Below are 25517 nucleotides of genomic sequence, written 5' to 3' on the forward strand. Positions count from 1 at the left end.
TTTTTTTTTTCACTATTAGGCCTATTTATTTCTGTTTTATTTCTTTTCTTTGTTATTGACATCGCTCGGTTGTTGTTATTGTTTGTTTGTTGTATTCTCTTGAATTTGCCTTTTTGACTGTGAAATTGTGAATAATTGAATACAAGAAAAACGTTAAATGTCCTGCTGTGTCACTAACGTGGAAGGACAGCGCCCTCCTGTGGTTTCAATTGAGAACTGCACTACAGTAACTTGCTTGCTCTACGTCACGCGGACAGCTCTCATTTAATTGGCTGTCCGGCTGTGATCACATGATATTACTATCCCGTTTGTTCTGGTACGTCTAACAAACAGCGCCGTTGAATAAGCTTCTTCTTTGTTCTTCGTGTTGGCTATTTCTATATATATTTATATTTATAACAACAACCGCAAATGTGATTGTGTGTAAAGAACAGACGTCGACGCTTGCATATGCGCACGGAAACAGGTAGGTTGACTGTCAAACAAAGCTGAAAGTGACTAATTTAGTTGTTCTGCACTGTCAGCGACTCTTCGACTGCTCAGTAAACTGGTCAAAGTGTACATTAACGGTTCATTAATGGGGATTGTGGTTCTAGTAAAGACGTGACAGTCAGGAGTGGGTTGTCCTATTTTGTTTCTTAACCTAATGTTTTTTTTTTAGGCAACACTCCAACGTCAACAACATTAGCTACATTCAAGTTGTTAGCCTTCTACTAGCTATCTAATGTTATCACAGTGTTATCTACGCTGAAGCTCACACAATATGTGTGTTGCTCTTTTCAGTCAGTCAGTCAGTCAGACCTAAAAGATCTAGAGATAGAGATAATAGAGATTATCTGCTTCTTAAAACTCAATGAAAGAAAAGAAAATGTGTAACCTTCACAGTGTTTCACACGATCTGAAAATACTTCCCAGGTTTATTCATTTAATCAAGGTGTTTCATCCAATAAGGCCTGTAGTTTTAAACTGTAGATGTAAAATGTGTTATTCAAGACTCAGTTTCAGTATAATCCAGCATAGTTTGCTTTCTCATATCACACAGCTAAAATCTTAACAGTTTTCTGTCTTTTTCTTCCTCATCTTATGTTATCTGTAGGATCTGTTCATCAGCTCTAAAACCAAAACAAACACAAGCACATACCAACAAAACAAAGCAGCATACATATTTTGGGTATGGCCCGAGCAGGAAACGTTTTGCCTTCTTTAAACAAAATCTGTTACAAGGAAAGCCAGTCACAAGACAAAATATTTTGTCCATATGCATGACTTAAAGATGTCCAAACTCAATGCTTTCATTGATCAGTTATTTTGACATGTATTGTATGTTCCTATACCAGCAGCTGTAATGACTAAGGTTGTCAAAAGTATCGATAGCCTACTTCCATACTTTTTCCGATACCACTTGTTTCAAACGATACAATCTTGTTAATTATACATTCGATAGTATCGAAAGTACCGGAGCTATAAAAATCAGATCTACAGTCAGATTTTCCTCCCAAGGCTGCACAGATTAAACATCGGGAAACAAAACAAACTGGTCCTTAACCTGTGGCTGTTACAGCCTTCTCCCCAGCAACAAGCAACAAGCAACAGTTTGTTTGGTTTCTTTACCAGCACCATGCACAGGTTTTTATTATCCTATTTTTGTGTGCCTTGGGCTTTATTTTTATTTATTTTTTTGCCATTGAATTTGAAGTTTAAAGGCCTAGTCCATCTGTTTTTTTTCCCCGGGTTTCAAATCAATAAGGTTATGAATAATGTTAACGCTAGCACTAGCTGGGTCAACGTTAGCTGTGCTGAGTCCGGAAATAACGCCACAGAAGCCAAACAAGTTACCGTCTGGTGGATTTGAAGAGCGCAATATAACGGCTATAACGACCCCCCCCCCCACCCCGCTGTCTAACAGCAAAGGTAAAGCTGTGAAAATATTCTAAATATAGCGTACACAAATTTTTTGTGGGGAGACAGACACCCAACCAGAGGCTTCACTGAGTCACACTGCTGCTGTCAGCATTCAGACTTCCATACTTCCTCTTATATTAATCCTTGTATTGACTTTGGGTCACATTGGCCCATTTTTAATTTTTTGTTTTATATCAGAAAAAATGGGATGTAGAAATAACTGCTGAAAATGTGTACAAGAAAAATTTTCCAATTTAAAACATTGGAAAAAGCAAAAACAAACTGTGAAAAAAAAAGTCAAGGTTAAGCAATCAAACGTCATAAATCACGAGACCTCGGATTACAGTAAACAGTTTTTTGATGTGGAGTGGTTTTGGTGGTTCCCAGCAGCCCCGGCTTGTCAGCAGCTGGAGTGTGTGTGTGTGTGTGTGTGTGTGTGTGTGTGTGTGTGTGTGTGTGTGTGTGTGTGTGTGTGTGTGTGTGTGTGTGTGTGTGTGTGTGTGTGTGTGTGAAACCTGGTTGGTAAACATCAGTGTGTTGCGTGCAGTTTACTGATTTCAACATTTCTGTGTAAAGAATTTAAGATTTGTGCTCCTTGCTGCCATTTTCAAGCTGCCAACATGTAAAAGTTTCCCCGTGCAGCTTCTGTATCGGGCAACCTGGTCTCATGACGTAACATTTTATGTTCTGTTCCTCTTGTTTGGTCTCAGAGCTGCGGGGCATCATCTGATCTGAGCTGAAACTACTGAATCTATCAAATCAGATATCAATCGGTCTTCTTCCACAATGAAGACGGACATCGCTTACAACCAGGTAAGGTGTTTTTTTTTGTAGGTTAAATAAATCAGTGACTTGATGAACAGATAATGAATCTATGCTGACATAGATTTTGAGTTATTTCCTCTTTTTTTGACACTTTTGGTCGCTTTTCCCGATGTTTTGGAAATGTTTTGACGTTTTTAGTCACTTTTTTCCAAGTTTTTTGTCAGTTTTTCTGACGTTTTTGTCGATTTTTATTTTTTTTCGCCACTTTTTCTGACGTTCTATTATAATAATAATAATAATAATAATAATAATAATAAAAAACTGAACTTGTGAAGGGCGTTGTACGGAACCATCCACGTTTTTTCTTTTGACAATTTGGTTGAAAGAAACTCACATTTCTGATATAAAAACGACAACAACAGGACAACAGGAGGCTTAAGCTTCTCTAACGTGAGGATTCAGTTGCTCACATTTTTTTAAAACCTAATCGAACCCCCTTTGTTGTTGTTTCGCTGCTGACACAATAAAAAAAAAAGATATATCGCTTTTCAAAATCAACATTACAGATGAGTTGATGAAGCCCTTATAATTTGTACTGCATTGTAAGACGGCGTGCTATGAGAAAATGCTCTCTGTTTGCCATGAATGTTGTTATTTGTGTTAAATTCCGTGAGCTTGTTACTCAGATCAGAACAGTGGAGTTTCCCCATGTCTGCAGAAAAAATGTTTTATGATAATAAAGAGGCGTGGTTAACTTCATAGGCTGTGTATTTTTATAACTACATTATCTGGGTCACATGACAGTCATATATAACCAAAAGATGTATCCTGGGACTCATTCAAAACTTGAATTTGTTTAACAGCTCTACCTAATAGACTTAACCTGCTCATCCAATGTAATAGTAGTAGTAGTTTGGATTTGGATTAAGTGTTACATAATAAGCAACAATAATCCCAACCGCAAACATTTGAGTCCAGCGGTGATTCCGTTCACGCATGGGTCTCAAACATGGTGTTCCTTTTTTGACGAGTGACACGTCGTGTGAGTGAGCACTGAGAAAATGATCCCATGTTGCAAATTTGGTGAAACACGCCAAGGTTCGAATTAAAATCCTCAAAAGTATTGTTTGCTCACTGTGTTCATTTATTGTTCTGCCTGTAGCTGATGGACGTGGAGAGGAGGAGACAGGAATCCAACAGGAAAGCCCAGGTGGTACGTTACAGACACACACATGACTTCAGCACACAGACCAATAAGGCCCGCACTAGGGCTGGGTATCAACGATGATTTCCTGACTCGTTTTCGTTTCCCATTCACAAGGTCCCGATTCGATTACATTTCGATCCGATTTTTAGAATGCACCAGGTTACTGTTTGCAGGAAGAATTGACCCCCAAAGGTTTGTAGTGGCTTATACATCCATGGTGAGAAGGCATATATATTCAAAGATCGATTTCTGGATTTCATTAATCGATATCAGATCACTCAAACAAAGATCGATTTTAATTGGAGAATGGATTATTTTAACCCAGCCATAGTTGACAACATCTCACAAAGAAATACCCACATTCAGAGATAAATATAATTTATTCAACGTTGATCAACACCCACAGCTTTTGCCCATCCCCTTTCCAGTATTCCAGGTGTTTGATCGCTCTGGCCACTGTGGCCACTGTGCTGCTGGCCGCCATGGCCCTCTATAACCTCCTGACACCGAGGGTTTCTTCCTCCCATCCTGCCCCGAGCAGCAGCAGCAGCAGCAGCCGCCTCCATCTGCCCAAGGGCGAGTCCTGCTCAGACCCCTGCAAGTAAGCAAACATCTGCACACACACGGACACAATCGTTTATTCAGCTGTCAACTGTTTTAATAGCTGTTGTATAAATTAAGCTTAGCGTTAGTTAGCTCCATACAAGTAACAAGCAAGCAAGTGCATTGTTTTGTCAATTGTAAATTCGTTTTTTTTTTTAAAGAATTGTGGGCAAGGTATGTACTGTTTGGGACATTTTACAGTTGAAAAATAAACTTGACAAACTATGTTAAGGTGACACTTTACTAAATTACCTCAAACAACTTTGGCATTTCTGTACTATAATATCTTCTTATTTATTGGCTGACGTCATAAAAACAAATATAATAAAAATATTATCTGCGATAAGCATCGACCCGGTCAATTTATCAGTATAGCGCTACTCCATGGTCAGTACTATTACTACAGATATGAATCGTTCTAGTCAAGCCGTTTCCTCTCTTTCCCCGTGTCAGGCTCGTTCTGGTGGAGAGCATCCCTGAAGGCCTGGAGTTTAACTCCAGCACCACTCACCCCTCCATCTTCCAAGCCTGGATCAATCTGATGGCCGAGGCTCGCAGCAGTGTCGACATCGCCTCCTTCTACTGGACGCTCACTAACAAAGACACTGGCACTCATGAGCCGACAGCCAATCAGGTCTGCTGGAGCTGTGAATAGCCAAACGGCACAAATGAGTTTTACTTCTCAAAATATTTGTTTAATGGACAAGTTCATATGTAGAGCTGTAACAATTCCAAATTTAGCTGTGCAATTAATTGTCTCAGAAATAATTGCAATTAACAATATAATCGTCTCTTTCAGTCAAATATTTATGTATTATATTACTTATTATTATTATTATTATTATTATTATTATTATTATTATTATATATTACTTTTTTAAAACAAATTCCAAATTCCAGGATACATTGTTTGGTTATATATCACTGTTATGTGACCCAGATAATGTAATAACACAAATACACCGCCTATGAAGTAAACAACGCCTGTATTGGTAATACATTTAAAAAAAAAAAAAATCTAACTACTTAATAGCTAATGGCTAATGTTAGCAATTAATTGCGCTTAAACAAAGAAACCGCAATTACAGTATGTAAAAAAAAAAAAAAAAAAAAAAAATGGACAATTATTTAATAATTGTTACAGGCCTATCTACATGACAGGCTTCTTATTATTTCCTGCTGTGTTCACAGGGTGAGACCATTCTGAAGACACTGGCTAAACTTTCCGGCAAGTTGTCTGTTCGTATCACGGTGAACATGCCACAGAAGGGTCAACCACAAGGCGACCTCCGACTGCTCAACGACTCAGGTGACACTGACCGTCTTCTGCTTTAGACCAGCGAGTCTCTGACCAATGTGTCGACTGATGTGTGGGTTGGTATTGACTTTATATCATAAACTGTTAATATTAATGGACAATGCATCCGGTTCGGCGAAGTGCTGCAAATGCGGAAGTGCCTTAAACCTGCATTCTGTCTGAATTCCAGCAGGGGGCGCCACGTGCAGTTGCAAAAGGAGGTCGGCTTCTGTAGTAGTCTATGAGAAAGTGACCCACTTCTCACTTGATTTATTACCTCAGTAAACATTTTCATGATGAGTTTATGGTCTCAATCGCTAGTTTGAAGTCTTCTGAAGTACAGAATGTTCATTTTTTTAATAATGGTCTCGTTGATTTTTAAATTGACGATAAAGCAGGGGGTGTTTTAGGGCGTGGCTACGATGTGATTGACAGTTCACGGCCTGTCTTATATGTAATATAACTATGGGACAAAGATATATTTAAAACCTAGCAAGGCTAAATCTTACCTCGAATTATGTACGCTAGCTTTCAGCAGTAGTTTCATCCAGATTGCCAGTGAAAGTGTGTAACGTAGAGTGTAAGCAGCGCTGCCAACTCTCAGCTAACGTCACAGTCAGATACCACCCAACAATAACTGTTAATTCAACAGTTATTCACTGCTGTCAGCGTCTCCACTCTCACTAAAGCAGCCACTAACAAAGACAATCTTCGGAGCTTTACATTGTGTGTGTGTGTGTGTGTGTGTGTGTGTGTGTGTGTGTGTGTGTGTGTGTGTGTGTGTGTGTGTGTGTGTGTGTGTGTGTGTGTGTGTGTGTGTGTGTGTGTGTGTGTGTGTGTGTGTGTGTGTAGGTGCTAATATCAGGACAGTTAACATGAGAGCGCTCACCTCAGGCGTCCTCCACACAAAGTTCTGGGTTGTGGACAAGAAACACATTTACATTGGCAGTGCCAACATGGACTGGAGGTCCCTCACACAGGTACACACACACACACACTCTCTCACAGTCTATCAGTGACAACCACATTTTCTTAATGTTATATGTGTGTGAATGGGATTTTCGTAGATGGTTTACCCGAATATTGTTGTCACTTTGTGGGCAGAAGAGTATTTTACACAGTAATCATGGGAGGAAGTGAATTAGAAATGAAATATTGTTTAGCTCTTTAACTCAGAATTAGCATTCTAAAAATATCCCAGGCAAGCTAATGAAACTAAACTGAATGAAAGGTTGTTTGGTGCACGATTTAAGTAAGGGATAATCACTGAGAGGCAGGGCAATAAACAAGCCGGGCATATCAAACCATTCACTGCCCTGCCTCTCGGTGATTCTCCCGTTTATTCTACTTCTTGCTTACCAACATAATAAAACAATTCAAATACTTTAATAATTATGCTTTTTCTTATTCGTATTGCATGCTTATTAAATGTATACTCTGTTTGAATTCATCTCCCTCAAAAAGTAGTCCCCTTTAGAACTACGGTGAATAGCGTTAGCTCAGCTATAGCTAATTAGTTTCAATAGCAACCACAGTCCAGGTCAGTTGTCACTGTCAGTCTATCCTTCTGGTGGCTCTTCCACTCGGTGAAAACCTCGATAGCAAAGGCAGTTGCCTGTTTCGTGTTTGATTCAAGGGCCCCGTCTTCAGTTGTACGCAGCTCCTCATCTGTCAGGTCTCGGAAACGGGGACCCTGGGCCTTGTCTTTTTCTTTTGTCATTCCGTCGTCCTCGTCGCTCTTTAACCAGTCCTCAAATGTCTTCCCTACTCCAAATATTTTTAAAACACTGTAATGTTTAGAACTACGGCGAATAACGTTAGCTCAACTAGCTAACGTTAATTAGTTTCTATAGCAACCACACAAGGCTGCATCTGATCACTAACGTTAGTTTAATAACGTTAGTTGCTACGTTGTATCTCGCTTGCGAAACTATGTATCGACTGACCCTCCGATAGATTTCCGACACATTTTCGAAACTTTTTTTAAACAAGGTTTATTTTCACAATGGTTCAAACTCATGTTTGAAATTTCTGTGATTAGAAAAAAAATACAAGCGGCGTATTGATCTATTTGATGACGCTGTGCTTAGTTAGCGGGCAACCTGCCGGGTTAATGCCCTCCTCCCAGCCAATCAGACTCAAGCATTCTTAAACGAAGTAGAATAAGCACAATTATGTTTATTTCTGCTTTTAAGAGGAAGTTCTCAAACCTTCAGTCACATGCCATGCTGAAAGAATAGTTTGGATTTGCTTTAATACTGTCATGGTCTCAAACCACTTCTCAATTTTAGCTTTTCTAATGGGTTTTTTAGTATTCATTTTGCTGAGTTGTCACTGCCATGAACATCCTGTTCTTAGGAGTGTTCACCAACATCCCATAAAACTGTTTGAGTGTTTGCAAACAACAAAGACGATTCTTTTATGCAGTTTCTAAATCTCAGGAATTACCAATTAAGTGTAATGCAAAATATGTTTGTTTATAAATATTGCCCTTATTTAAAGTTTATGCATCTACACTAATTCTGTGGTTTTAGACATTTGTCATTTCTCACAGCAGTGTTTTATAAAATAATTTTCTGTGTATTTTGCTCCTGCTGTTTTTTTTTCTGTTCATTGTCACAGTTTTGAAATCTACAAGCTGTAAAAAAAAAATCTATGACTAAGAATAATATTCTGCTGTTGGTCTGTAGGTGAAGGAGCTGGGCGCGGTGGTCTACAACTGCAGCTGCTTGGCCGCCGACCTGGGGAAGATCTTTGAAGCCTATTGGTTCCTGGGGGAGAGTCAGTCCATCCCATCGCCGTGGCCCACCAGCTTCTCAACCCTCTACAACAAGGACACGCCCCTCCAGCTGCTACTCAACAACACGCCGTCCAACGTCTACCTGTCGGTGAGCTACAGTACATACAGGGAGGGAAGGATGGGAGATTTTATTTCAGTATATTAATAGGAAGAAACAAGAAAGAAAATTTAGTTTTTAATAGAAACACATTCATTCCCTGGCTCTGTTGTGTCGGTTCCGACTCCATTGTGACTGATCACGCAAATAGCTAATTCTTTCGTTTTCATATTGGGACTTCTGGGAAATGCCTTAATTTATTCAGAGAGTGAATAAACTCATGAAACGGAGAAGTATCGTCATGTAATCCATTGATTTCAACAATGTAACTGTATTCTAAATACCAACTATTTAAATTGTTTGTTTAAATTGTGATTTGTATTCTGAATATGTAACGGCGGTACATGTATTTCGTTACTCCCCAACACTGACTATCGATGTGTATGTACAAAAGACTTTCTTAACCCCACAGCTCAGTGCTGACCTTCTATCTTCAATTAGTCTATATCGAGGACGTTTCATTGCCGGGATTGTTCAGGTGCTGCTGGAAATTCCGCCGGATGTCCCTAATTTTCGTCCGGATGTCCGTTACCTTCCTCTTTCTTTGTGTTGGCATTCTAAACTCTGGTGGATTTCTGAGGACTATGGTTAACTGCTCCTCAGATCTCTGCAGGGGAAATCCAGACAGCTATCTAGACTATCTGTCCAATCTGAGTTTTCTGTTGCACGACTAAAACAACTTTTGAACGTACACACGTTCCACCAAAACAAGTTCCTTCCCGAGGCTATTTTGCAGAGGCACCGTCATTGAGTCCGGCGCTTAGCACCGCCGGAGATGATTGTGATTGGTTTAAAGAAATGCCAATGAACCAGAGCATGTTTTTCTCCCATCCAGGAATGCTGTGTGGACTAGCCAGACCCTCCTCCGCAGCGCTGTGGAGGAAGGTCTGGCAATACGAGACTGCTCTTCAATGTACTTCTAATGACCACTGTTCCTTCTTGGTTCATCGTCTGCTGAGGCTCCTGTGTTGTTTAAAAAGTTGCTAAAAAATTAACAAGATCTCTTTTCTCTCCTCGCTGTCTCTCAGAGTTCCCCTCCGTCTTTCTGTGCAGCCGGCAGGACTTCAGACCTTCAGTCCATCCTCAGTGTGATGGAGGATGCCCAGAGCTTCATCTACATCGCTGTCATGAACTACCTGCCCACCATGGAGTTTTCACATCCTAAAAGGTACAGCTGTTCAGACACTGTTCAGACACAGGAACACTGACTTTTCATCCTTCTCCATCATCAGGTTAAAAATTTGAATTTGTCTAGTACTTTGGTTTATGACCAAAAACCTGAGCACGTGCAGAAGAGTGTAAGCAAAAGTCATCATTTGAAATTCTGTCACTACATTATGATGGATTTAACAAGGGGAAATCTATAAAGCATTAGTGTGTAAATATCAAAAAGTTGCACCCGCCTTTTTCTGAGCATTTTTGAGGATAAATAAAGTGGAATAGAGTTGGGACAGAACTTATTTGAATGGTTAATGCGATGTCTCATATAGTCATACTCTGCATGTGGTGCCCTATGCAGGTACTGGGCTGACATCGACACCCAGCTGAGGCGCGTCGGGTACGACAAGCGGGTCAAAGTGCGTCTGCTGATCAGCTGCTGGGCCAGCACCCAACCGATCATGTTTCCTTTCCTGAAGTCTCTGGCCTCAGTTTATGACACCAAGAGCAAACTGGACATCCAGGTGGTGAGTAGCTCTTATTCGTTTCTTGATTTAAAAAAAAGAGAAAAAGACTTGGCCACCTTCACGTGTCCTCTGACACTGAGACAGGAGGTTGTACATATTATGACGCAGATTCTTAAGTAAAAACAATAACCCAAATGACCTCTTGTTTCCCTTACCCAGAGGCTGTTTGTGGTGCCTGCCAGTCCCAAGCAGAAGGAGATTCCCTTTGCCAGAGTCAACCACAACAAGTACATGGTGACTGACAAGATAGCCTACATCGGTAAGGCTGCACACACACTGCATGGTTAAATCAGTTATGAAAATAATAACAATCGCATCTGATTGTACACCCCTGATATGTCTTCAAGAAAAAGTGCTAAAATAGAATTTATTTTTTTCTGTCATCAGGTACATCTAACTGGTCAGGGGACTACTTTGTGAGCACAGCTGGCTCAGCATTGGTTGTCAACCAGACTGCATCACAGTCCCCGGATCCAACCGTCCAATCACAGCTGCAGGCTGTTTTTGAGAGGGACTGGAACTCTGAGTACAGCACTCCTCTCACTCAGCACTCAAACGTCAAAGACTTGTGTTAGATTCCATAGTATTACAGTGTGGACCCTTCTCTTCAACACATATTGCAGTGCTATAGTTGCACATTTATCTTAGTATATAAACTTTAAAGCATTTTGCACCAGTCGGCTGAAACAATTGTTCACACCATGAACACGGAAACTCTTGAGCTAAGAAATCAGCCAGACAGCCTCTCAGCTGAGCGGAGTTTCCCCGGTTTGATAAGGTCCAAAGGAAGATGGACTTCCAGTAAACCTGGCTTATCACAGCTTTAGTGTGATAAGCCAGGTGTGAGTAATGTTCCATCAAACCAGTCAAATGCCAAGTACTACCAAGGGTTATTCAAGGATGTCTTTTTTATTTTAAGTGAAGAATTACTTTGCCTCGCTTTGCTGTTTACTATCAAAGCTGGCCCAGGATTCAAACTACACGTGTTGGTTATAGGCCAGATCAAATTTAAACTACTCTTTAGTAACATCGGATAAGAATGTTCTGCAACATGTTGCCAGCATTGACAACCCATGAACAGGCAGTTGTTGCTTTAAAAAAAAACTCCGAACAAACTTGTACGATTTAACTTGTGTTTTCCGATTGTAGTGCCAGCAGCAGGAGGGGGCACTGTTTCAGCTTTACAGTCAGGTCTGTTTCATGATTCTATTTCCTTGACGTTCCACTTCCGGGATTGCTGGGGTGCTGCAGGAAATTCCGCAGGATGCATGTATTTTTTGGTTCTTTCCGCTTTCTTTGTGTTGGAATTTTAAACTCCGGTGGATTTCTGAGGACTATGGTTAACTGCTCCTCAGATCTCTGCAGGGGAAATCCAGACAGCTAGCTAGACTATCTGTCCAATCTGAGTTTTCTCTCACACGACTATTTTGCAGCGGCTCTGTGCGGAGTTTAGCACCGCCCATGACGATTCTGATTGGTTTAAAGAAATGTCAATAAACCAGAGCACGTTTTCCTCCCATCCCCGAATGCTGCGTGGAGTAGCCAGACCCTCCTTCAGAGCGCTTTGGAGGAGGGTCTGGCAAAGCGAGACTAGTTTCATGATGAGGCATAATGATTTTTTCATCTGACTCCCAAAGTCACCATGTTACGTGATCTATCGATTGATCACTTTCTAGTTTAAGAAAGACAATCACAATGCATTAATTTTCTAGAACATCAGCCTCAGTGGGAGTTGTTTTTATCCCAGCTAATCTCAGGGATTAAAGTTTGATTCTTTTCTTAATTGACGATCCATTTTGCTGGAATAATTAATGTTCCAGCTGGTGTGCTGTGCCTGTACTGTAAATAAGATACAGGCGTTTTTAAAATAAATAAATGTAATACTTAAGTCAGCAGTGGTACAATAGATTGAAAGTTTGCTTTAATTTCCACTGTGTGGAGTGATTGAAACTACCAATTAGTGAGGAGGTGGTTGTTATGGAAACTGTCCAAAGAAGCATGTTTACCTGTAGCAGCGAGCTTATAAAAAAAGCTCTGGGGCAGTTATTGTGAACATGTTCTTATCTCCTTCCTCTTTATAAAGAAATTACTCTCAATAAATGTCTTCAAATCAAACCTGTTCCAGTCTGTTTAAGGTTCATCGTCATGTGTTCTCTGATACACATACAGTATATTCAATGATTTCATAAAGTGACTGCTCAGGGCTATGGACAATAAGAAATATTAAATGACACAATGGACTTCATCCCAATCTTTAATGATTTCTTAGGAAAAAGCCTACGTATAACTCGTTAAACTGCTAGATTAAAGTCTCAAGCACCTTCACATAGTGGTCTGATGTAAAAGATATGGTTTTACCAAATACTCTCCTGTATGGACGAGTTCTCAACATTCAGATCTTGGCAAAACTATAATATTTGCACACCTGAATGTTTGACAGTGCACCTAAGGGCATAAACAACTTGCAAACAATCTCACTTACTACTACTGTTTGTTTCATACTAATGTCCTACAACATGTTATTCCAAGAACTTGCACTGAGATCATTTTCTTAAAAAGTAATGGATCTGGTCGGGCGCCTGAGTAGCTCATCTGGTAGAGCGGGCACCCATATATAGAGGTTCAACTCCAACCTGCGGCCCTTTGCTGCATGTCGTTATCCCCCCTCTCTTCCCTCTTCATGTCTTCAGCTGTCCTATACAAATAAAGGCCTAAAATGCCCCAAAAAAATAAATAATTGATCGTGTTTCTTTCTTTTTTTTATTGACTTTGACCTGAGGGTGCATAACAACCAACCAGAATAGTTTCCAGAGCTACAGTGCTTCTCGTGACTAATGTTTCTGTGCAGAAAGTCTGTTTGCTGTAGGACGGCCTTCTCTCTCTCAGTCAAACATGTAAACAGGATGTGAAGAAAAGGTTTGTTATGTTCATTCATCATGATGTTCTCATTCAGGCATCGAGAACCGGTCCCATAACATAACGATTCCGGAATTTGGTTTTGAATCCGATCATCGGTTCCAAATTTAACACGCCTAAGTTTTTTAGCGGCCACTGTACTTCCAGGTGCTTGTTGTGTTGCAGCCACGGAGCTCAGTATAAGCAGAAAAGCGGCTTTATTTTGAAATTGAAAAAGCCTGGTAAAACTATAAACCTCCTTTGAATCAAAATAAAATGTTCCTCTTATCTGTGAAATAAGCATGTGACCCGTTTCAACTCCACCCGTCAAAGAATGGGAGTCTAGAATTGATAAGAACCTGAATCGAAAGGAAGAATCAGAACTGGAATCAGAATTGTTCAAATCAAAACCCAACCCGTCGTGCACAGACCAGTTGGATTGGATCAAAGGTGGCTCTCTTTAATCCTGGACCAGTGTGAAGAGTGGAGGCATGGATGTGATTACTGAACGGGCCCCCGGGCCAGAGCCTCTGTTTGAAATGACGGTTATCAACAATTATAGTTGAAAAGTCACACAGTTGATATAAGTTGCAAATAACCTGATTGCATTTTTTGCTCCTGGTCTTGAGCAGAGTATTTTCCCTTCATATTACAGCTGTACACTATACTGAGGCTACAGTAACATTTTTATAAAAACACTGGTTTACTGTAATATTTTGTATAGTGTGGATTAGTTTAGTGTGTATAGTAGTATTCAGTATAATATCTGTGCAGATGAGTTTCAGTGTGGAAGAGTCAGACAGCCTCTCTTCCTCTCCGGTGTGAACTGAAGTTCAGCTGCAGTTTTTGAAGCGACAGCAGCACATAGAGTTCACCTGCAAAATGAGATTCAAAACGAGGAAACATTTCATGTTGTCTGTCACAGCTACAGCCTCTTTACCTAAAGTGAATCTATGGTCAAGAACCTGAGGCCAACAGAGCAATATAAGAGCGAGATCAATATATCGATTCAATCCTCAACTATCCAATATTATCGATACAAAGTGAAAATATCGATACATATCGTCATCGTCGAGATGCGCCTTTATTTTGAAATTCCCACCGTAATATTTATTCTTTAAAAAAGAGGAGTTTGTCTGGAAGAGCTCAGTATTGAAATCGACTAATCATATTTTAGTTGCTTTTCATAAATATGTATAAATTTCACCCATTGTGTTGAATGGGCTTATGTATCGTCTTTTATCGGTCGAATCGAAATCGTATCATAGCAGACTTTGTGATATCAGTAAATAGGCTAGTGTGATTTAACCCCCTAATAAGAACTGCTCTGAGAAGATCGAACACCATCCGGATTAGGCTACTTTACTACTAATATGCGGCTGTTTATTACTATTAGGCTACTATTATTATAACTGGGGCAGCTGGGCTGTCCTCTGACCGCCTGCTGTGATTTTGTTTCCCAATACAATAGACCTGCTGGGCCTCTCTGTCTCAATGCATTCCCATAATCCTCCATCTGCGCGCCCAGCAGCGCGGAGGAGGAGCGTTAACTATAACTGTGCCAGGACCGGTCTGCAGGGCGGCCATGGCAGCACACGGCTTTTATACTGAAGATGGTTTTGATAAAAAAAATCATGTTTGATGCCACCTGAAATCATGGACGAACAGCCTTTGTTTGTATGTCCTGCGCGGAGATGCTGCGGGCGTTTTGGTGCTCAAAAGGCTTCGACTTTCTGTGGGTGAGGCTGCAAAGTTTCCGGGTAGAGTTTCAAACCCCGACGGCTATTTCAGAGAAATTAAGGTATGAGGATAAAGGACCAAATACATTTCGAGTCCAGAAGAGATTGTTTTCTACTAGTATTGGTTTTTATGGATTCTGCGTCTTTCTCCATCTCCCTATCGTATCTAGTGTATAGGCTATCTATTGTGGTTTAACGCGCCAACAAGTTCTCCATATATGGCGTGTAACGCACAGTTGACCTCGAACACATCTAACTCCTGCAGGCTATTATTAGACATACAACATATGGCTCGGAATGAGTGAGACCTAACGGTGCCTGCCTGCGGCGCACATGTTGCGTCAAGTTAGTCGAGTTTCACAGTTTACAAGTCTGATAGCCCTGCTGCTGTTTTAGTATGAGGGGAACATTCACAATACTGTGTTACTGTGAGTATATCAGTGGTTATTGTTGAATTGTTGGTCGTCTCTCAAACTGCTGTCTTTACAGTTTCAGACTGATGCCCCGCTGATGTCCTCCGTGTCCCGCTGCTCTGCTCACACTCGGCCGGCTGTTTAAGGTACATGATGTTCGCTCACTGTCTGTACTGTCTGTAACTGTCTGTCTAGGCTACAGCAGGGGTCTTCAACGTTTTGTAAACTAACTGAAAGAGAGACGGAGCAGGGACACCATACTAAATATAGCCTATTGTTATAAAATGAAGTTGCATATTAGGGTTGCACGATATTAACAAAATGTGATATTGCGATATCGATTATGAATATTGTGATATCGATATTAATTTCAATATTTTTAAACATATGTAAAATTACAAAAGTTATGGGAAAACGCATCAAAATAGATTGATAACAAATAAAACAAGTTTTCTTACAACACAAGGGTTATTTCAACTGACGGTCATATTGGACTGGTACAACATGAATAAATAAATAAATAAGGACCATGTCTACAGAACAGGACATGTTTTACGGGTTGGACAGTATAAAATAAATAAATAAAGAGAACAGGACACAACTTTTCTTTCTCTTCTCTGATTCGTTCCGTTTTGTTGTCTCTATCTATTTCTTGACTTACACTGTCACTCTGTCGAAATATGCACACACGTCACGTGGTACGCTCCGTAGGGTTTGTCACGTAGTGGACCCGTGCGCTGACGTGTACTAACGTGTGCAAGTGGCACGGTAACTGGCCAATGAAACATGATCATTATAGCATTTCAAGCGGGCTCTAAATCAAACACAACTAAGCCACACAGCCAAAGGACGGGACGCAGCGCTCCACAAAATAAACAAAATATTGCATACTTATCTCAACACTTTCGATATAATATTGCGCATCGTGATATCGCGATAACGATATTGAGTCGATATATCCATGTACCTCTAATATTAAATTACAATAAGGTGTAGGGCGGCCTAAAGCCTTTAAAGCCTTAGCTATTAAAATAATAATTGTTGGCATTATTTTATAAACCATCTTTTAAAGTAAACATATGGCACAGTCAATCCCTAAGATTAACTGTATCTGTCGATGGTTATCTTAATGACTTATAGGCCAGTAAGCCTATCATCAGTGGGGATTTATATTAGTTAATAATATGTTGGATTCATGTTAAGACATTTAAATTTTTTTTACTTTCAAAAATTAACAATAATTTAGAGGGCCCCCTGCAGTGTACATGTTCACAAAGATAAAGATTAGAACAAATGTAAAGCAAAGATATATATCGGTAAAAGGAGTACATATGTGGTATGAAAATATGGTACAAAGAAAAAATAAATACTAAAAAGTAGGATGCTAAACAAATATAAAAGTGAGGCATGTATGGTAATGTCTATATGAATGGGAATGTATTTTGTTTTATTTTTTTGTTTTATATTTTCTGCACATATGTGTGTTAATATGTAATATGTTTATAAAAAACATAATTTAATAATAATACATTTTATAAGATTGATAATATCCTGAGGGACCTAAGAGCAATATAAGAATAAAATAGAATGTAAAAAGGTAGGTGCAATAAGCAAATGCTTCAACCTACACCTTTTCAGTCAGTATTGATCTAAATGAATTAAGAAGACACTGTATGAACTAAGGTGACACTTTGTTTTTACCATTTATGTTATGTATGTGTATCTATGTGATCGAAATAAACTAAACTAAAAACTAAACAGTGACTCTGAGGACCCCCTAGGGGTCTCGGACCTCCTGTTGAAGATCTCTGTGCTACAGTATGACTGGAGTGACTTTTTACGCTAACTTTGTGCACTGAGCTTCCTCTCTGTGCTCAGTCTATTCACACATTCATGTCATGAACTATTTGTTCATCTGTTTTAAGAAATGAGTTTGTTTTAGGTTTACTTACAGGTATACTCTACTTATCTGCTCTCATAAAGGTACAATAATCCATAATCAGGGCTATGTCAAGGGAAATTACTTACACCTCTTCATTTTCAAATAATATCTGATGTAGGAATATAGCCTGTTTTCAGTACTTTTAGGAAAAACTATTGAATTATTGCAATTTCAGGTTGAGTGCAATTTAGTAAACATCTCACAGTGCAGATTGAGGGAAAGCTTATATAAATCGTTATTGCAATGTTCAGCCATGTTTCTCCTAATTCAACCAATCAATTAAGAAACCAATCAATCGCAAATAAAAAATCGACATAAAATACAACCAATAGAGAGAAGAGAGAAGCGTTCACAAACCACCACTTCCTGTTTACAGTAGAACAACAATGCTATATATTTTTTTAGAATGGTAACTGATTATTCTTGCGCACCGGTCAGATTTTATTGTAAAACAAATGAAGCTATTTTTTTTATTTCACCTTCTTTTATAATTTTCAGTAGGAGGTCATTTGGTCATGTTGCAGTAGCAGATGTCTAACACTTGTGTGCAGTATTGGTGCAGGTTAAAAGTGACTGCCACACAGTGTTTAAGCTCTTCTCTTGTTGTTCCCATAGACTGTAAATAAAACATGTTCCTCAAGGATTAAACCGTAAATTAGAGTCCAAAATTTGATTTGGGTGAATTAAAAGTGTGAAAAAATCCTCAGAAAAGCCTGAGAGGTGTCACTCACATCTCTTTATAAACACAACTCATCACAAAGTAAATAAAAGTCCAATTTTCATCTCTGCATGTGCACCTGTACGTTATTAAATCCTGTCTTTGCTGCCTGTAATGTATTACATGTTTAACTGAATCACAGTCCAGACCAGAGTGTTTGAACAAAAACTCAGAGTCCAGCTGTGGTCCACTGGTTGTTTATGGGTGGTCTAAATAAGAGAATCAAACACACCCAGTCTCTGCTGACTGCAGACCAGGCTGAGACGTGCTGTTTCATAAATACACCCCTACTGACAGAGTGAGCCGTGTGGTCACACACACACATTTCCCTTTCTCTCTCTCTCTCTCTCTCTCTCTCTCTCTCTCTCTCTCTCTCTCTCTCTCTCTCTCTCTCTCTCTCTCTCTGTCTCTCCTTGTCATAACTTCCCAGTTTTCAGCATTTTTCAATTTAAAGAATGACCAAAACTAACCAGAATAGTGGGCAGTGCTGTTCCTCACAGATAAAGCTAAACCTACACACACACACACACACACACACACACACACACACACACACACACACACACATAGGTCCTCTGAGGTACCTTCAACATTTCACTTCCCAGTATGTAAACTATTCAGTGTCAGCATGGGTCATGGAACGCAGCAGAGCCCAACCCTGGAGGTTATTTCTGTCTCCCTGTTAACCATCCAGCCCCACCCATTCAGTGACCTTCGAAGTGTGTGTGTGTGTGTGTGTGTGGAGGCAGAGGCAGGTTGAGGTTTAAGTTTTATACCCAAGGCTAACTGGACTTGGCAGCATTTGAGTTCAGATCTTGCTCCTAGAAACTGTTCAGGTGCACAGGCTGTGATTAGGATGAAATTTGCAGGGCAAATATATAAACATCGCATGAATTCTGTTAAAGCTGAAATGGGTGCAGCCGGCAACAAGAGATTTGTCTTGAAATAAGGAGTCCACATTCACAGCTAATGACTTGTTTTTTGGTCCATTGTCAAACTTTCCACAAAACTTAATTCATGTAGATATCCTGCTATCTAACAGTACTGAATAATGTAATACTGTAATAGTAAATAATATAGACAGTAACGTTCGAAACATAATAATAACGTATAGTAATAAGAAGAATAAGACAAAGAAGCATTTAACCCACAAAACCTATAAAACCTGTTGATACAAAAAATACACTTTGGAGGGATGTTTTTTATTTTTTTATTTCATGTTTATTTAAAAATGATTACTTTTCTACTCATTGTTGTTGCAGATTATATCTTTTGTGTTACTCTCCATGCAGATGTTTCATCTCCACGATGCCGAAGGAAGGACCAAAGGAGCTACAGCAGGTACTGTCTGCGTACATGCGTGCATTGTCTGACAAAAGAAAAGACAACCTGCCTTAAAGAAACATTTGTACACTGAACATTCTGATGCGATGTGTAATAAATGAAACCTGTGAAGACATGACGGTGATTTGCACAGTGATAAAAAAAGAGAGAAAAACCTGATTAACTTGTTTCAAAGTAAGTGGATGTGCAATCAGTGAACAAGCAAGAAAACAAGCAGCTTATTAAAATAGAAATAGAACTGAGATCCAGTACGAATTTGGCCCAAAATATGGCGAAATCTAATTGAAAAATTAACAACAGGTCAATGTGATAAAGAGCAGGATGATGTAGGGATGTAACTGTGTGTGAGTGCGTAGAAGAGAAGAAAACATTTGCACTTTAATTACCATAGTGTCCTGTCAGTGGACAGATGTGGTGACGAGGGTGCAAACAGTAAACGGTGGAGTCCCATCCTACACGGCGGGCTCTGATCGTACCTTGCCGGAAGTCTGCGGGGAAATGGGCTCCACTACACAGTCACAACTGGTTGGATGTTATGTTACGATGGATGGACGATGAATAATATGTCACTTTGCTGCAACTCCCTAGCAAGGCAACCTGTATAGAGTTATAGGTTTTAGAATGTGTAACTATAGTAATAAGAACACCATTTGCTTTGCCAGGCTGTGAAAAATCCTTTCTGCTGGGGTTTTAATTGGTGGCTCACTATGAATGAAACATTTTAATAGCTTGCTAGCATAACAGGTTAATTAGAAAGTGAGCAAGGCCACAAGCTTCTCACTTTATAAGTTATAAAGGTTACAAATAGTTGTAAATCATTAATAACACAATAATGGAAAACATTGTTTTAAACAAGCCCAAAGAAATGTAAATCAATACTAATGCTACTAAGAAAACATAGAGCCAGTGTGATACTGTATGTTTAATGTTGATATTAACTGACAGACTCTCCCACCCTCTCTCCCAAAGGCATGACGAGCGTCGGACAAACACCACAGCAGCCAGAGATGCCCTGCAGCATTACAACTGCACATTAAACTGGTTTTACTGTGTACAACAGTGTTTAGAGCAAGAGTTGTTTATCTTTTATAAAGCTAAAGCAGGCTCCTTTAAGTTAATACAGTGGATTTCCAGTATTATAATTTGTCACTGATATGGATAATTTACAGATATTGTTATGTTTTTCCAGCAAAATAATCCAATGGGGCCAAATACTAATACTACAGAGTCTTAACTGTCGTGATGTTGTTTTACTCCTGAGCTGGTCAGGTTTTACAGCAGGACTGGAAACTGATAAAGGAAATAAAACATTCTGTTTCTGAGCTCTCATCCCCTCATGTTTCTGAAGAATATCAACCAATTTCGATTGTCTCTCAATTCTCTCCTGTGTGTGCTTAATTGTATTGGCCATGACAAATTATTCATCTGTCTGAACGGTGGGAAAGTAGAGGAGTGCTGTCGGCATTGGGAGAATAAACCGTGTGTGAGTCACTTTCTGTTTAACCCACAGGACTCTCAGGGCTTTAGCTGTGTGTGTGTGTGTGTCCTCGATGACTCAGCTATCAACTACTCTGCACTTTGTAGGGATTAGTTGAGGCATGTGGTGGACCAACACAGCTTCTAATGAGTACAGAAACCACATTTATCACCCTGAGATCTGAAGAAGCATCACACGTTCTCTCTGTGGATCAGAAACCACAACTGTGTTGAATTAGAGGTCAACCATTAAAAAAGAAAAGGTAACACTCACTGTAGTGGCGAATTGTCCTTTAAACTAAACAAAAACAAAATCAAACAGGAACCTAAGGAATGAATCTTATGCAGAAAAATAAAGACGTTGATTGCCTAGGCAAAAGATGGCGTTTTGTGAGGTTTATTTTCTCCAGTTTGGGCAAGCAAACAAATGAACATTGTTGTCTCTCTTGCCCTGGTAAAAAAAAACATATACTTTGTATTTAACTTCACCTGGTGGCCAGGCTGCGTAGTTCCTTCAAAACAAAAGCACTAACAGGCACTTGAAGTAACTAAAATAAAGATACTAATGTTATAATCAAACTTATTCAGCGGTATAATTCTAACAAAATAAGTAAATATGTAACTATTACGTTTAACAAAACAATGAATAACTCCAACAAGAGCACTAAATAAATTCAGATTTTGGTGCTTTTGAAGCCATTTGAATAATGCACTGTTCAAAAAAATGCGAACTGTTACAAAATTTTGAATGTATTGAATGATTTGCATATGCCATGTAATCGCAACGTTCCCAGTTCAGTTATTGCCAACAACCTTTAGTTGTCTTTCTCTTCCCATGTTTCCTGTCTGTCATTATATTACTATCGGCCTGACTATTACCACTACTGCCACTAATGGCATAAACATTAATATCCATCCATGGAAACTATAGTGTGGTTAAGGTTGGTCTACAGAAATGACTTGGTTAAGGTTAGGAAAGGGATTTGGTCATAATTTAAAACAACATTCATTGGTTGAACACAAACTTTAGTTTTCTGGCATAAAAGTTGGATGCACTTCACACCCATCACAACCTCCACACTCTTTGCCCTCAACATTGGCATTGGACTTAAAACATGTTCTGCACAATTGTCCATATATGAATGTAATACCAATGGATGCAGGGCTGAACATGCAGCACAAGGGTCAGTAGCTTGATAAATACACGTCTCCTGCAAAATATACAAACTTGTATTGCCTGGTCTTTGCATGAAATGTAACTGTGCAACTCATATTTAACATAGAAATGAATCTGATCGTACAGGGAACAAAGGACTCCCTGGTTCTTGAACTCTTGAGCTCATGATGCAGCATCAACATGTCATCCCCTCTGAGCCAGGCTGTGTGACCGAGCTTCAGCTGGAGAGATGAAGAGGGCTCAGGCTGAGAACTCTTCTTCCTCCGATTAGACAGAGGAAGAGGAAAGGACTGTGACATAAGCAGGAGACAGGACTGAGGATGGAGACAGAGTTAATGACTTGGCCTAGAAACACTGTTGGATTTACAGGCTCCAAAGATGAGCAGCCATCACAGACAATTCCTGAATCTGGCAAGAATTACATCCCCAACATCAGTCTCACAGGTCCAATTATCACATCGACTGTAACTAGAGACTGTCTCTGTAGAAGTAGGGTTGCACAATATATTGTTTTTCTATCGTCATCGCAATATCAACTGGCGCAATAAACACAACACGGAAGGCTGCGACATATCGCAAAAGACATCAGATCTTTTTTGTTATTTGAAAGAAAATATCAGTAGAAACCTGCACTTTAAAATGTAAAATAAACCTTTTTTTAGTGGTGCCTTTTATATTCAATTCAATGTTCAATTTGTGGAATAAAAATTTTTTTGGAAAGTATTTCCTTTCATTTGTTTTAAATTCAATTAAAAAACTGTTTATTTATCGCAAGTGATATTGTTTTTGCGATATTCAACAACGTTATCGCATATTGCATATTTTTCTCATATCGTGCAGCCCTATATAGAAGCACACAAAGGTCCTGTCATTTTGCATTTGTTAACCATACGTAGAGTTAGAGTTAGGGATGGCACCGACAATTTCACAAGTTCCACCCCTTTGACATGTTGACACAAGAAATGTATTCAAATAAATCTGAATCCAGACGGATGCCTCTATGTAAAATAATAAATATGGGAAATACATTGTTTCTAAATAATTACATTTTGTATTATTATACATTTTGATGTATTGTTATTACTGTTAGAGTGTAAGGACTGATGTTAAGTATTACACACAGACAGAAATTCTAAATTGTTCTTTATGTCAACGAACCCCATGAAAACACCAACTGCAACAAATTAATTGAGCCTTCTAACAATTATTATCTGAATAACCAAAGTCTGATATGTCTTATTTCTCTGTGCAATCTCCATTTTTGTCCAACAACGTTATTTTGACTCAATTTGAATTTATATAGCGCTTTTCACGAACTCAAAGTCGCTTTACAGGGTATAAATAATAAAGACAAACAAACAAAAAGATTCAGGCACAGATGAAAAGGGGAGGGGCGTGGGGCTAGGGATAGGCAGTGGTGAAGAGATGGGTCTTGAGGTGAGACTGGAAGATGGTGAGGGACTCATAGGTGCGGATCTCTTGGGGAAGGGAGTTCCAGAGCCTGGGAGCTGCCCTGGAGAATGCTCTGTCCCCAAAACTGTGGAGGTTGGACTTTTGGATGCAGAGGAGACCAGCTGAGGTGGATCTGAGAGAGATCTCCTGGGAGAGGAGGTCAGTGAGGTATGAGGGGGCCAGATGGTGGAGGGCTTTGTAGGTGAGGACCAGGATTTTGTAGGTGATCCGGTGGGAGATAGGAAGCCAGTGGAGTTGTTTTAGGACTGGAGTGATGTGGTGCCAGGATTTCGAGCGGGTGATGAGTTGGGCGGCTGAGTTCTGGACCAGTTGGAGTCGGTTGATGTTGGTGGAGCTGATGCCGAGTAGAAGTGAGTTGCAGTAGTCCAGTCGGGAGGAGATGAAGGCATGAATGAGTTTTTCAGCAGCGGGGGGTGTGAGAGAGGGTCTGATTTTGGCGATGTTGCGGAGGTGAAAGAAGGAGGTTTTAATGACATGACGGATGTGGGGCTCAAGGGAGAGGGTGGAGTCAAAGCTCACACCAAGGTTACGGGCCTGGGGAGATGGGGAGACAATGGTGCCGTCGATGGTGAGAGTGGGGTTATTGATTTTGCTGAGTGTGGATTTGGAGCCTATGAGGAGGAATTCTGTTTTATCGCTGTTGAGTTTGAGGAAGTTGTGTTGCATCCAGATTTTAATAGCTGACAGACAGGAGTTGATGTGGGAGAGGGGAGGATTGTGAGGGGATTTGGTACTGAGGTAGATCTGGGTGTCATCGGCGTAACAGTGGAAGTCCAGGTTGAAGTGGTGGAGTATCTGACCAAGAGGGAGTATGTAGATGATGAAGAGAAGGGGGCCGAGTACGGAGCCTTGGGGAACACCTTGAGTGACTGTGGCTGTGGCAGAGGTGTGGTTATGAAGAGAGATGAAGTGGGATCTGTTGGAAAGGTAGGAGTGGAGCCAGCTGAGTACAGTACCTTCAATACCGAGGTCTTTTAGTCTGGTGAGCAGGATGTTATGGCTCACGGTATCGAAGGCTGCACTCAGGTCGAGGAGGATAAGGATGTTGAGGGAACCGGTGTCAGCAGAGGTGAGGAGGTCATTGAGGACTTTGAGGAGAGCAGTTTCTGTGCTGTGGAGGGGGGGAAACCAGATTGGAGAGGTTCAAATTGGTTATTGGCATGAAGATGGGTTTGTAGTTGTGAGGCGACTTTGCGTTCCAGGGTTTTAGACAGAAAGGGGAGGTTGGATATTGGGTGGTAGTTGTTGAGGGAGGAGGGATCCAGACCAGGTTTTTTAAGGATTGGGGTGACAGCGGCAGTTTTGAAGGCATAAACATACACAGTCCTGCTGCAGTTAATACTTACTGGAGTACCAAATGTTGAATAATTAGCAGCTGAAAATAGTCCCCAACAAATGCACTATTTCCTCCTATCAGTATTGGATTCATACTGTTAACACAGTTGAGCCCTTTTGCCTAAATGAAGAACCAAATTTGTTGTGTTGCCTTTAATTTGTTACACTTGATAGATGTGGTACTTGTACTTTGTTTACTTTTATCTTTGTAATTTTAAGAGATATCTGTGTTCTTTTGTTCCTAATGTGATTGTGGTGCATGGGGTGTGTCACTTGACTATGACAACGCCCACTTTTGGATCCACTATCCAATAGATTTGAAATCCTGTTCAACCAATTAGCCAATGAGAATTGCACACCTGTTCTAGGTTGACTATATACGTGTTTGACTTTTGCCTTTGTCCACTTTGACTCTAATGAAGAACGTTTTTGAACAAATAAAAGGTGCAAATCAATCATCGTGCTTCACTCCCTTTTTCCCTTTGCTGGAAGGTTGCTGTCCTCGAGCTGAGTGGCACCTGGTTCAGCTGCATGCTGCCAGAAGATGTGAGGAGAACCCTGTATCAACCTACACTATGTACTCCTGTTTGAGTTTTTTTTCCAAAAGGAACCAACAGACTTGGAGCAGAAAGCCATCAACAGGGAAGTT

General features: G+C 40.0%; 2 protein-coding genes and 1 long non-coding RNA gene across 5 annotated transcripts; 2 read left to right on the top strand and 1 right to left on the bottom strand.

Moving 5' to 3' along the window:
- Positions 1-284: 284 nt before the first annotated feature.
- pld3 (phospholipase D family member 3) lies at positions 285-12471 on the top strand. 3 transcript variants are annotated; one of them, XM_078246976.1, is made up of 12 exons: positions 285-466; positions 2613-2715; positions 3830-3880; positions 4303-4475; positions 4931-5111; positions 5669-5786; positions 6627-6754; positions 8465-8662; positions 9700-9839; positions 10191-10356; positions 10516-10615; positions 10744-12471. In XM_078246976.1, the coding sequence occupies exons 2-12, from the start codon at positions 2689-2691 to the stop codon at positions 10929-10931; spliced, it is 1470 nt and encodes a 489-aa protein (XP_078103102.1). In that variant the 5' UTR covers positions 285-466; positions 2613-2688; the 3' UTR covers positions 10932-12471. The 3 variants fall into 3 exon arrangements, with proteins under 3 accessions (XP_078103102.1, XP_078103103.1, XP_078103104.1); XM_078246977.1 differs by lacking the exon at positions 285-466 and adding an exon at positions 2400-2472; XM_078246978.1 differs by lacking the exons at positions 285-466; positions 2613-2715 and adding an exon at positions 3989-4066.
- Positions 12472-14788: 2317 nt separating this feature from the next.
- LOC144515833 (uncharacterized) lies at positions 14789-20729 on the top strand. Its single transcript, XR_013501778.1, has 4 exons — positions 14789-15052; positions 15480-15549; positions 19356-19404; positions 20377-20729. It is a non-coding gene; the product is annotated as an uncharacterized LOC144515833 (long non-coding RNA).
- Positions 19264-24718, bottom strand: LOC144515831 (uncharacterized). Its single transcript, XM_078246980.1, has 3 exons — positions 21158-24718; positions 19794-20004; positions 19264-19432 (listed from the first exon to the last, which is right to left on the bottom strand). Exon 1 carries the CDS (start codon positions 24197-24199, stop codon positions 23462-23464), a length of 738 nt encoding a protein of 245 aa, XP_078103106.1. The 5' UTR covers positions 24200-24718; the 3' UTR covers positions 19264-19432; positions 19794-20004; positions 21158-23461.
- Positions 24719-25517: the final 799 nt, after the last annotated feature.

This window comes from Sander vitreus, chromosome 3 (genome assembly GCF_031162955.1).
Source record: "Sander vitreus isolate 19-12246 chromosome 3, sanVit1, whole genome shotgun sequence".
Lineage (NCBI taxonomy): Eukaryota > Metazoa > Chordata > Actinopteri > Perciformes > Percidae > Sander > Sander vitreus.

Bases quoted from the DNA above. Each gene is read 5' to 3' on its own strand.
- LOC144515831 (XM_078246980.1), bottom strand. From the start codon at position 24,199: ATGCAACACAACTTCCTCAAACTCAACAGCGATAAAACAGAATTCCTC.
- pld3 (XM_078246976.1), top strand. From the start codon at position 2,689: ATGAAGACGGACATCGCTTACAACCAG. The intron at 5,112-5,668 runs GTCTGCTGGAGC...CTGTGTTCACAG, and splicing joins ATGAGCCGACAGCCAATCAG to GGTGAGACCATTCTGAAGAC. The intron at 9,840-10,190 runs GTACAGCTGTTC...TGCCCTATGCAG, and splicing joins GAGTTTTCACATCCTAAAAG to GTACTGGGCTGACATCGACA.